The following is a 12,582-nucleotide window of genomic DNA, read 5'->3' as shown; positions in this document are numbered from 1 at the left end:
AATGGCTTACTCCATATTTGCTATAATTCCTCATAGCAATCGCACCTGATCACGACATCTCACCTCTGTTTCCCTCCTCCAGCTCTGCGAAGACCTCTTTGCCCGAGTGAACGAGAACAAATGCCCCAACCTCTCCTACTCCGTGGAGGTAAGTCCTTCCCACTTCCCCGCCCGACCCCTGTGCCCCTCGTCTCCGCTGCCCTTCCCGGCTGGCCGCCTGCGCCCTTTCACAGCCTGCCCCTCTCGCCTTGCCCGCTTCCCCAGGTGAGCTACATGGAAATCTACTGCGAGCGCGTGCGCGACCTCCTCAACCCCAAGAGCCGCGGGAACCTCCGGGTGCGGGAGCACCCCATCATGGGCCCTTACGTCGAAGACCTCTCCAAGCTGGCCGTCACCTCCTACGAAGACATTGCCGACCTTATGGACTGCGGCAACAAAGCCAGGTATGCCTCTGTAGACCAGGGAGCTGCCTCGCCACGGAAAGGGTATTGTGCAGATGTGAAAGGGCGACCGGAATGATCCAGGGGGCGGTGGTGGAGTGACGGCCCTATGGGGAAAGGTTGCAGCGCCTGGGACTTTTCAGTTCGGAGGATAGGCGAGTGAGAAGCAACACGATGGAAGTTTATAAAACGATGCCTGGCATGGGAGAAACCGGACAGAAGAAAGTTTTTCTGCCTCTCTCCCAACACTAGAACTGGGTGGACACCCCATGAAGGTTGGGAGATTCAGGATGGGTGAAAACGAAGTCCTTCTTTATGCAGCACAAACTGTGGAACTCCTTGCCACAGGAGGCAGGAGTGGCCAACCACTTGGATGGCTTGAAAGGAGACAGATTCGAGGGGGCTATCGATGGCTACTGGCCAGGATGGTTCTGTGCTGCCTCCACAGTCCAGTTGCTGGAAATGGCAGGAAGAGAGAGGTGCTCTTGTGCTCAGATCCTGCTTGCTGGTTTCCTATATTGGGCCTCAGGTTGGCCACTGTGGGAGCAGGATGCTGAACTTGATGGGCCCCTTCGGCCTGACCCGGCAGGCTATTCTTATGAGCAGGGCCCCCAGGACACAAGGAGAGCCTCCTGGATCAGGCCAAAGGGGGGGCCCCATCTACTCAAGCACCCTGTTCTCACAGTGACCAGCCAGGAAACCCACAAGCAGGATTCGAACGCAAGAGCCATTCTCCCCTCCTGTGGTTTCAAGCAACTGGGATTCAGAAGGCTCGCTTCCTCGGACCACGGAGACAAAGCCATCCTGGCTAGTGGACATCAAGAGCCCTCTCCTCCTCCATGGAATTGGCTGAACCTGGTTTGTGGCCTTGGTGCTGCATTGGCCATGGCTGGACCTTTTATGTAGGGAGTTGTGGTTTTCCCCTCTTAGCTATGAGAGGAGATGGGGCTTAGCGGAGGGACCCTGAAGCAAGATCTCCCTGGCTTCTTTTGGAACCAAAAGGAAGATTTCAAGTGACACGGTACCTAAGAGAAGGGGGTGAGCCTGGGTCTGTGGCTGGTTAGGTGGAGGGACTCAGAACTGTAAAGTTGGATGGGATCCCCAAGGGTCATCTAGCCCAACCCCCTGCTGCAGTGCAGAAACCACAGCTCCAGAATCCCACCCTACCTCTGCTTAGAAACCTCCAAGGAAGGAGAGTCAACCACCATCCAAGGTGGAAATGCTAGGTCCTCTATCTTGTAAGCCGCTCTGAGCCCGGCCTTGGCTGGGGAGGGCGGGGTATAAATAAAAAATTATTATTATTATTATTATTATTATTATTATTATTATTATTATTATTATTATTATTATTATTATCTCTCTCTCACACCTGAATATCCTTCCCCGTTCCCAGGACTGTCGCAGCCACCAACATGAACGAAACCAGCAGCCGCTCCCATGCTGTTTTCACCATCGTGTTCACCCAGCGCCGCCACGACGAACTCACAGACCTCGACACAGAGAAGGTGAGGTGCCTGCAGCCTTGGGGGGCAGGAGGGGGCAGAGCCTTCAGGGCTATGGCCAAACTGCACTCCTGCTACTTGCCAGTAGCAGACAGGCGGCCTGCTCCTGTTCATTCTTCTGCCACATTGACAGCTGTGCATTGACTACAGCTTCGTGGCCAGGACCCCATTTCTCTCAGCTCTGCGGCAGCCGTGTGGTGTAGAATCATAGAATCTTAGAGTGGGAAGGGACCCCGAAGGTCCTCTAGTCCAACCCCCCGTGATGCAGGAATCTCAGCTAAAGCAGCCATCAGCCTCTACATTGGCTCCCAGTACGTTTCCGAGCACAATTCAAAGTGTTGGTGCTGACCTTGAAAGCCCTAAACAGCCTCAAAGGCCCAGTATACCTGAGGTCCAGCACCGAGGGCCTTCTGGCGGTTCCCTCCCTGCAAGAAGTGAGGTTACAGGGACCAGGCACAGGGCCTTCTTGGTGGTGGTGCCTTCCCTGTGGAACGCCCTCCCACCAGATGTCAAGGAAATAAACAACTACCTGACTTTTAGAAGACATCTGAAGGCAGCCCTGTTCAGGGAAGTTTTTAATGTGTGACATTTTAATGTATTTTTAATCTTTGTTGGAAGCCGCCCAGAGTGGCTGGGGAAGCCCAGCCAGGTGGGCGGGGTACAAATAATATATTATTATTATTATTATTATTATTATTATTATTATTATTATTATCATCATCAAATGAGAGAGGGTCCACAATCTCCCGAGGGAGTCCACATCTATAAGGGAAGAAAATATACCCGCTTCTCTGCCATTGTCACCTCCTGTGATTCAGCATTTGGGACAGGAAGGGAGAAAAGGGGTCCTGATCCCAAGTACATGCAGCACAATGGAACAAGGGAGGAAAGCCTCTACTTCTTTCTTTCCTTCCTTCCTTTTTTCCTATCTGGGTCCTTTCTTTTCAGGTCAGCAAAATCAGCCTGGTGGACCTGGCAGGGAGCGAGCGGGCAGATTCGTCAGGAGCCAAGGGCACGAGGCTAAAGGTGAGCGCTCCAAGCGCCTGGCATGCCGAGAAGCCACCCTCTTGGCAACCTACAGCGGTAGTTGCCAAAATGGGTGGTCCCCCCCCCGGGTGGACTATGGGATTATCTAGGGGGGACGCTAAGAAGCAAGAGGCCCATGACTACCAGACTTTGCAAAGCTGGCATCGCCAGGTCAGGTTTGTTGAATTAATGGAGCTAAGTTGGGTTCTAAATATATGTGCAATTATCTGTTGCTGCTTTGCCTTTTGTAGGGTTGTGATTTTCCCCAGTCTGTTCTGAATAATGCTTTTTTTATAGGGCAGGGGAGGGGGCGCTGGGGGCGGGTATATGGAACCAGGAGGGTAGTGGAGTTCCTAAAAGGTTTGGGAACCGCTGGGCTAGAGTAAGACTCCCCTGACAATGGGGCACATGTGTGCCAGAGGGGGGAGTGTGTGTGTGTGTGTGTGTGTGTGTGTGTGAGAGAGAGAGAGAGAGAGAGAGAGGAAGACACAGGCAGGCAGGCAGGCAGGCAGAGAAGTTATTTCTAACAAGTTAGCTGTGATTCCTGCATTGCAGCTCTACAATTCTGAGTTTCTGTAAATTATTTTCACCCACTTTTTCAGGAAGGCGCCAACATCAACAAATCTCTGACCACGCTGGGCAAAGTTATCTCCGCGCTGGCAGAGATGGTGAGTGACCCTCGTGTGTGTGTGTGGAAGGGGGGGGGTCCTTCTTCTTCGGGGTTCCAGGCTTAACCCGTTTTTATTTTAACTTCCAAAGGCTGTAATCATCGATGCAATGCTTTCCTAAGTGGGAGTTTCATTGCTTTTTTTTTTTTGGTAAACTGCTCTTTTTATACAAAATCAAACGATGTACCAAATTTTACGAAATACATAAAAGCAATACCTGGAATGCATTTATTTAAAAAACCAGAAGCTTGTAAATAACCACATATGAATCTGGATAATAATAACACCTATATACCAGTATACTGGGTGGCGCTGTGGGTTAAACCACAGAGCCTAGGACTTGCCGATCAGAAGGTTGGTGGTTTGAATCCCCACGACGGGGTGAGCTCCCGTTGCTCAGTCCCTGCTCCTCCCAACCCAGCAGTTCAAAAGCACGTCAAAGTGCAAGCAGATAAATAGGTACCACTCCGGGATTATTAAAGATTATTATTAATAATAATGCAAAATAAATAAAAACAGGGGGCAGGCGGTGTTATTAGACGGGGTGGACGGCAAAGAGAGAAATCGTCCCCCCTTTTTTCACCTGCCTCCCTCCTTCTTGGCCCCCCCACCAGCAAAACAACAAGAAAAAGAAGTCTGAGTTCATCCCCTATCGTGACTCGGTGCTCACCTGGTTGCTGAAAGAGAACTTGGGTGAGTGTTTGGGGTTGGGATGTGGGGCAAAGTGTGGGGAAGAGGCGGGAGGTGTAGGGAGCTGGAAACCAGGTAGAGATGACTTTGGATGGATTTAACTTTTAAAATAAAAAAACCAGCCTCCCATCTACGACCCTAGATCGGAGGAGAAAAGGGTTCCCTGGTTTTGGGAGCCTCTGTTGCCCAGGGTAGTGAATAGTGGCTAGAGGGTTGGGACTAGGATCTGAGAGAGACCAGGGTTCAAGTCCTCCCCTTGAGTTGTGACCAGTCTTCTCTCAGCCTAACCTACCTGGCAGGGCTGTTGTGGAGATTAAATGAGGAGGTGGGGAGAACCATGCACAGGTCAGATTGAGCTCCTTGAAGGGAAAGGTGGTGTGTAAATGAGATAGAGAGATAGATATAAACTCGGGGTTATGGGGCTATCTGTTTAGCCCATTTTAGTGTTAGCTAAGCTCCAAAATCTTCCTGGATGCTTAACTGTGTATTGACAAATGTACTTTTTTCTGACTGACGGTCAAATAAAAGGATGATGATGATGATGATGATATAAACTCGGGGGGTGGGACGCTGTTCCTGTAGGGTTGGAGATAATACGTTTCCGTGTTCTCTGCCATTTTCCCTGCGGATCTCTAAAAATGTAGGAGCCTTTGCATATGATCTGTTTGCTTTCTTGGCCTTTCCCAAAGGGTGGGGGGATAAACTAGGAAGCAGAAGCACTTCCAGTCCACCCTCCTCCCCTCCACTTACCCTCTCTCCCCTCCTTTTTTATTTCTCAGGGGGCAATTCCCGCACAGCCATGATCGCTGCCCTCAGCCCGGCTGACATCAACTATGAGGAGACACTGAGCACCCTCCGGTGAGCTGAAGAAGCAGATAAATTGGGGGGGGGGCGGGGAGCTCTTGTCCCATTCTGTTCCCACTGCCCTCCTCCTTCCTGGTGTGGCCAGAGCGGTTCCCCTCCATTTGGGGGGGCAAAGACCACAGCAGCCCAGATATGCCCTCGCTGTTTCCTTCTCTTGCACACTCCCCTTCAAAGAATCATAGAATTGTAAGGGGGGGGGGAAGAGCTGTACATGCAATAAATAAATAAACACCCCGACTCCCCCCCCCATCCAGTTATGCCGACCGCACCAAGCAGATTCGCTGCAACGCCGTCATCAACGAAGATCCCAACGCCCGCCTCATCCGGGAGCTCAAAGAGGAGGTGGCCAGGCTCCGAGACCTCCTCTCTGCCCAGGGGCTCTCGGCCACCACCTTCGCTGGTAAGGGGGCAGGAGAGTGCCCCAGAGGAAGGGAGGGAAGGGGTGAAGTCTGAGTGCTGGGGATTTAGCTCCTGCCATATAGGCAAGGGACGCGGGTGGCGCTGTGGGTTAAACCACAGAGCCTAGGGCTTGCCGACCAGAAGGTCGGCGGTTCGAATCCCCGTGACGGGTTGAGCTCCTGTTGCTCGGTCCCTGCTCCTGCCCACCTAGCAGCTCGAAAGCACGTCAAAGTGCAAGTAGATAAATAGGTACTGCTCCGGCGGGAAGGTAAACGCCGTTTCCGTGCGCTGCTCTGGTGCGCCAGAAGCGGCTTAGTCATACTGGCCACATGACCCGGAAGCTGTATGCCGGCTCCCTTGGCCAGTAAAGCGAGATGAGCACCGCAACCCCAGAGTCAGACATGACTGGACCTAACGGTCAGGGGTCCCTTTACCTATATAGGCAAGAAGCCAAGGCAAGTTCCCCAGTACTCTTCCATCAGGGTAGACGTGACACGAGGAAAGGGTGTGTGGGAGGGATGAGGAAAAAGGAATGAGGCTGATGTTGCAGCCTTGAGAACAGCTTGCAAACTCCCAAGTCCTGCAGATGATTTCAGGAGACACACCTAGGATTCTGGGGCAGAGAAGCTACAAGCCACAGTGGCTTTGTTCTATCTCCACATTTGGAGGCAGCCATGCATCCCATTGCCAGATGCTGGAAACCCCAGGAGGGGAGAGCGACTCTTCTGCCTGGATCCCATAATAGGCACCTGAGAGAACAGGATACAGGACTAGATGGGGCCCCTTTCGGCCTGATCCAGCGGGCTCTTCATCTCTTAAGCAATTTCTGCTCCTCCTTCTCTGACAGATTGAAATAATAGAGCAGCAGAGTTGGGCGGGCCCCCCAAGGGTCATCTAGCCCAACCCCCTGCAGTGCCACAATCGCAGCTAAGCCTGCCTTGTTTCCTTGGCGGGTGGAGGAAGGGGGCGCAATGTCTGGGTTCCTGTGTGCCTGATGGGGGTGTTTTTCCCACTCCGCAGGCGCCAAACCTGATGACCCGGGGGGCGGACTGGGCCTCCCCATCTCTCCCTTTGCCCCGAGTGAGGACTCCTCCCTCCTCCTGGAGCCCCTGCCCCTCAACGGGGAGTCTGAGTCGTACCCCGACATGGAGGAAGAGATGATTTGCACCGAAGAGGCCATGGAGAGGCTCCAGGTGAGATCGGGGGGCGGGCGCTTAACTCCAAACCACTCAGAAAGGGGGACTTGCGTCTAGCTAGCCTGCCCCAGGGAAAAGCCCCAGGCTTGGGAAAGCTGGGATGGGGGCAGTGCTCTTGAAGTGAGGTTACAGGGAACCAGGCAGAGGGCCTTCTTGGTGGTGGCACCTGCCCTGTGGAACGCCCTCCCAGCGGATGTCAAGGCAATAAACAATAAACTGTTTTACTTTTAAAAGACAACTGAAGGTGGCCCTGTTTAGGGAAGTTTTGAATGTCTGATGCTGTACAGTGGTGCCTCGCAAGACGAAAAGAATCCATTCTGCGAGTCTCTTTGTCTAGCGGTTTTTTCGTCTTGCCAAGCAAGCCCATTGACGGCTTAGCGGATTAGTGCTTTGTTGTTGTTGTTTAGTCGTTTAGTCGTGTCCGACTCTTCGTGACCCCATGGACCAGAGAACGCCAGGCACCTCTGTCCTCCACTGCCTCCCGCAGTTTGGTCAAACTCATGCTGGTAACCTTGAAAACACTATCCAACCATCTCGTCCTCTGCCGTCCCCTTCTCCTTGTGCCCTCCATCTTTCCCAACATCAGGGTCTTCTCCAGGGAGTCTTCTCTTCTCATGAGGTGGCCAAAGTACTGGAGCCTCAGCTTCACAATCTGTCCTTCCGGATTAGTGCTATTAGCGGCTTTTAGCGGCTTAGAAAAAGGGGGGGGGGAGGAAAAAAACCCGCAGGAACTCGCAAGACATTTTGGTCTTGCGAAGCAAGCCCATAGGAAATTCGTTTTGCAAAGCACCTCCAAAACGGAAAACTCTTTCGTCTAGCGAGTTTTCCGACTTGCGAGGCATTCGTCTTGCGGGGCACCACTGTATTGTTTTTAATATTCGGTTGGAAGCCGCCCAGAATGGCTGGGGAAACCCAGCCAGATGGGCGGGGTATAAATAAATTATTATTGTTATTATTATCATCATCATTATTATTATTGCTCTTCCTCCAACCCCTGACAGACACACACACACACACACACACACACACACACACACACACACACCGTCAAGTGACCCAGTTGCCTCAACTGTTCCTCCCAAGGCTTGACTTCCAGACCCTCAATTATCTTGGTCACCCTCCGTCCTCTCACCAAAGGCTTGGGCTGGCTTTCTAGGTGGTCCTGAGTTGAAGGTCCTCATTCCCACTTAGAATCATAGAATCATAGAGTTGGAAGAGACCACAAGGGCCATGGAGTCCAACCCCCTGCCAAGCAGGAAACCCCATCAGAGCACTCCTGACATATGGTTGTCAAGCCTCTGCTTCAAGACCTCCAAAGAAGGAGACTCCACCACACTCCTGGGCAGCAAATTCCACTGTCAAACAGCTCTTACTGTCAGGAAGTTCTTCCTAATGTTTAGGTGGAATCTTCTTTCTTGTAGTTTGGATCCATTGCTCCGTGTCCGCTTCTCTGGAGCAGCAGAAAACAACCTTTCTCCCTCCTCTATGTGACATCCTTTTATATATTTGAACATGGCTGTCATATCACCCCTTAACCTCCTCTTCTCCAGGCTAAACATGCCCAGCTCCCTTAGCCGTTCCTCATAAGGCATCGTTTCCAGGCCTTTGACCATTTTGGTTGCCCTCCTCTGGACACGTTCCAGTGTCCAGAGGACTTGTGTCCCATCACAGCAGCACATCTTCAAACCTTTAGCCATTTCCCCACATTCTGCCGTTTCGAGCTTCTCCAATTCAGCGTCACTCGCAGCAGAAACTCTCTCTCGCTGCGGCCTGCTGCCTGGTCATTTCTGCACTGCAGGCACTCGCTTATAACGGGCCGTAGGGAGTAGTTGGGCGGGGAATGGTGGTAAACAGAGCGGCTTTCCTCGCCTGTGCCCTGAGTTGCATCCCTGTCCTCGTAGGAGACGGAAAAGATCATCGCGGAGCTCAACGAGACCTGGGAGGAAAAGCTGCGGAAAACAGAGGCCATCCGCATGGAGCGGTGAGTGAGATAAGCCTCTCTGGCACGGGGGTCTCCCTTGCAAATCCCCCCCCTTCCCAAAGCAAGAATGCTCGCTTGTATCCGAGCAGCAGGTAGTCTCTTTCCCTCAAGGAATGTGGGGAGTGCAAATATACTGGCTGGGGTGGGAAGAAGTTATAGTTCCAAACACCTGGAGGGCGCCAGGTTGGCCATGGCTGTTGTAGGCAGAGAAGGTGGTGTTTAGCTGAGTCTTGTTTTATCATTGATTCGTTTTGTTGTGTTTACGCCCCTCTTTCTCCAAGGAGCACAAAGTGGCCTGGACTCGTAATCTGGTGAACCGGGTTTGATTCCCCGCTCCTCCACCTGCAGCTGCTTGGTGACCTTGGGCCAGTCACACTTCTCTGAAGTCTCTCAGCCCCACTCACCTCACAGAGTGTTTGTTGTGGGGGAGGAAGGGAAAGGAGAATGTGAGCCGCTTTGAGACTCCTGAAGGGGAGTGAAAGGCGGGATATCAAATCCAAACTCTTCTTCTTCTTCTTCTTCTTCCCTTCTCCCCTTCCTTCTCATTTAATCCCCCAAATATCAACCCTGCGAGGAAGGTTAAGCTGAGAGAAAACAGTGACTGGCACCCAAAGTCACTATCCAGTGAGCTTCATAGCCAAGTGGGAGGATTTGAACCCTGGTCCTTTCCCAGGTCCTAGTCCGACAACGTCACCACTACACTGCCACAGACTCAGAGAGTAGACACATTGAAATCCATTGATACAACTTACCGTATTTTCTGCCCTATAGGACACACTTTTTCCCCTCCAAAAATGGAGGGGGAAATGTGTGTGCGTCCTATGGGGCGAATGCAGGCTTTCGCTGAAGCCTGGAGAGCGAGAGGGGTCGGTGCGCACCGACACCTCTCGCTCTCTAGGCTCCAGGAAGCTATCCGCAAGCCTTGCGTGCCCGGGGGAACTCCCCCTGGGCGTGCATGGCTTGCGGGCAGCAGCCGGCAGCGCGGAGCACGGGGCGCCCTTTGGAGGATGCCCCGTGCTTCGCGCAGGTGTCCTGAAGCAGAGCGCCCCGCGTGCCGGACAGACATCCGCAGCGTGGGGAGCCCTGCAGGAGATCCCTGCAGGGCTCCCCATACTGCGGATAGCAGCCTGCCGCCCGGTGCGCGTGGCGCCCTCAAGCAGAGCGCCCCGCGCGCCGGACAGACATCGGCCAGCCCCACAAGCTCGGGGGACAGCGGGGAGGCGCAGCGCCGCCATCCCACTGTTCCCCGACCTGGTTTTGGGGAGGAAATAAAGGGAACTGGTGTTCTGGAGCATCGCTGCCTCCAGAGCCACCATGGCTAATAGCCCTCCTCCTCCATGAATTTGTTCCGTCCTCTTTTCAAGAGGTGGCCATCCCTGCCTCTTGTGGCAGGGAGTTCCAAAGTTCAACTACATGCTACGTGAAGGAGGACTTCTTTTCACGCGCCCTGAATCTTCCAACCTTTATTGGTTCATTCCTTTGATTCTCGCACAACCAGACACACACACAGGGCAGCCCTGCCCCTCTGAGAACTGCTGAAATGTTTATTAATGGCCCAAAAATGGAAACAAGAGGAACTACCGACTCTTGAAGAGTGGAGAATGAAACTTATGGATTATGCAGAACTGGACAAATTGACTGGGAAAATCAGATATCAGAGGGATCACAAATTCATTGAGGACTGGGGAAAGTTTACGGATTATCTGAAAAACATATGTGATGAACGCTGGTGGGTTTTAAAGAGGTTTTGTGATAGTTTAAGGTGTATTGTAAAAAAGAAACAGAGATGAAAGGATAATACTAATCGGCAATATTATATATAGAAAATGTGTGAAGATAGGAAAAATGGATGATTGATGGAGGAGCTGGTGGAAGTACAAAAACTGGAAATTTGAAAACATGGTTGTGTGGATTAATTTGTAAAGAAAAAATCTAATAAAAAATTATTATTTTTTAAAAAGAGAGAACTGCTGAAATGTTGAACCCGTCCCCATCTGAAACCTGCCTGTCTGTCTCCCTTTTCTCCCTGCAGAGAGGCTCTCCTGGCAGAGATGGGCGTGGCTCTCCGGGAGGATGGGGGCACTGTGGGGGTCTTTTCCCCCAAGAAGGTAAGCATTGGTGTTGCAGTGACAGGCTGGTGGGGTGAGGCCTGCTACTTGCCAAAGCCAGCAGAAGGGGCTCAGTCTTGCCCCATTGATGCAAAAGCTTCCAAGGGTGTCCTGGGATGGAGCCGGGGTGTGTGTGGGGGGGTCTTTTTCTATTGCCTGAGCCAGGGGTCAGCAAACTTTTTCAGCAGGGGGCCGGTCCACTGTCCCTCAGACCTTGTCGGGGGCCGGACTGGATTTTTTTTTTGGGGGGGGGGAATGAACGGATTTCTATGCCCCACAAATAACCCAGAGACGCATTTTAAATAAAATCACACATTCTACTCCTGTAAAAACACACTGATTCCCAGACCGTCTGCGGGCTGGATTTAGTAGGCGATTGGGCCGGATCTGACCCCCGGCCTTAGTTTGCCTACCCATGGAATCTGAGCCTTTTTGAAACCATCTCAGGAGCAAACCCTCCACAAATCCTGAGCGGAGTCCCTAAGGCGGTCGGATGGTGCCTCGTGTGTGTGTTTGCAAACTATGGCCACATGGTGGTGCCAGTTTCTCCCAGCTGATGCATTTGCAGCAGGCGGTTCTGGTCTGGGCAGTGGTTTTTAAAAGCCACAGGTGTGAAAATGCACCCTTTTGTTCTGGCCACAAGGGGGCAGCACCACACCTTCTTTCTCTCTCCTGGCCTCCTTCTGACATAAGAGCCCGGCTGGATCAGGCCCGTCCAGTCCAGCTTCCTGTCCCCACAGTGGCCAACCAGATGCCCCAATGGGGAACCCGCAAGCGGGATCCGAGCGCAAGAGCAACTCTCCCCTCCTGCAAGGGGAGTTCAGAAGCATCGCTCCCGGTTCTGAAGGACTCCCGGGTCCTGAATGGGGTCACTGTGCCCCCGAAGGACCAGGTGCGCAGCCTGGGAGTCATTCTGGACTCACAGCTGTCCATGGAGGCGCAGGTCAGTTCTGTGTCCAGGGCAGCTGTCTACTAGCTCCATCTGGTACCCAGGATGAGACCCCACCTGCCCACAGACTGACTTGCCAGAGTGGTGCATGCTCTGGTTATCTCAAGCTTGGACTACTGCAATGCACTCTACGTGGGGCTACCTTTGAAGATGTCTCGGAAATTGCAATTAATCCAGAATGCAGTGACTGGTGACTCCCAGACTGGTGACTGGGAGCAGCCGCTGGGACCACGTAACACCGGTCCTGAGAGATCTGCATTGGCTCCCAGGACGTTTCCGAGCACAATTCAAAGTGTTGGTGCTGACCTTGAAAGCCCTAAATGGCCTTAAAGGCCCAGGATACCTGAAGGAGCGTCTCCACCCCCATCGTCCAGCCAGGACACTGAGGTCCAGCTCCAAGGGCCTTCTGGCGTTCCCTCACTGCGAGAAACCAAGTTACAGGGAACCAGGCAGAGGGCCTTCTTGGTGGTGGCGCCCGCCTTGTGGAACGCCCTCCCAGCAGATGTCAAGGAAATAAGCAGCTATCTTATTTTTAAAAGACATCTGAAGGCAGCCCTGTTTTTAATATTTAATGCTGTATTGTTTTTAACACTCGATTGGGAGCCGCCCAGAGTGGCTGGGGAAACTCAGCCAGATGGGCGGGGTATAAATAATAAATCTACTATTATTATTATTATTATTATTATTATTATTATTAAAACAAAAAAAATTCCTTCCAGTAGCACCTTAAAGACCAACTAAGTTAGTTCTTGGTATGAG

At 52.3% G+C, this 12,582-nt stretch overlaps 1 protein-coding gene across 3 annotated transcripts in view; it reads left to right on the top strand.

Moving 5' to 3' along the window:
- Positions 1 to 12,582, top strand: part of KIF1C (kinesin family member 1C) — a 55,712-nt gene that overhangs the window by 33,021 nt on the left and 10,109 nt on the right. For all 3 annotated transcript variants that reach the window (XM_081886724.1, XM_081886725.1, XM_081886726.1), the window contains 11 exons: positions 83 to 148; positions 265 to 443; positions 1,834 to 1,945; positions 2,891 to 2,968; positions 3,571 to 3,636; positions 4,251 to 4,329; positions 5,106 to 5,184; positions 5,445 to 5,590; positions 6,610 to 6,782; positions 8,687 to 8,766; positions 10,799 to 10,874. In XM_081886724.1, the coding sequence (XP_081742850.1) occupies positions 83 to 148; positions 265 to 443; positions 1,834 to 1,945; positions 2,891 to 2,968; positions 3,571 to 3,636; positions 4,251 to 4,329; positions 5,106 to 5,184; positions 5,445 to 5,590; positions 6,610 to 6,782; positions 8,687 to 8,766; positions 10,799 to 10,874 (1,134 nt within the window). The remainder of the gene's footprint in view (positions 1 to 82; positions 149 to 264; positions 444 to 1,833; positions 1,946 to 2,890; positions 2,969 to 3,570; positions 3,637 to 4,250; positions 4,330 to 5,105; positions 5,185 to 5,444; positions 5,591 to 6,609; positions 6,783 to 8,686; positions 8,767 to 10,798; positions 10,875 to 12,582) is intronic.

The sequence above is a fragment of the Podarcis melisellensis genome (assembly GCF_964234715.1).
Source record: "Podarcis melisellensis genome assembly, chromosome: 13".
Lineage (NCBI taxonomy): Eukaryota > Metazoa > Chordata > Lepidosauria > Squamata > Lacertidae > Podarcis > Podarcis melisellensis.
This window is presented reverse-complemented; position numbering and strand designations above follow the sequence as displayed.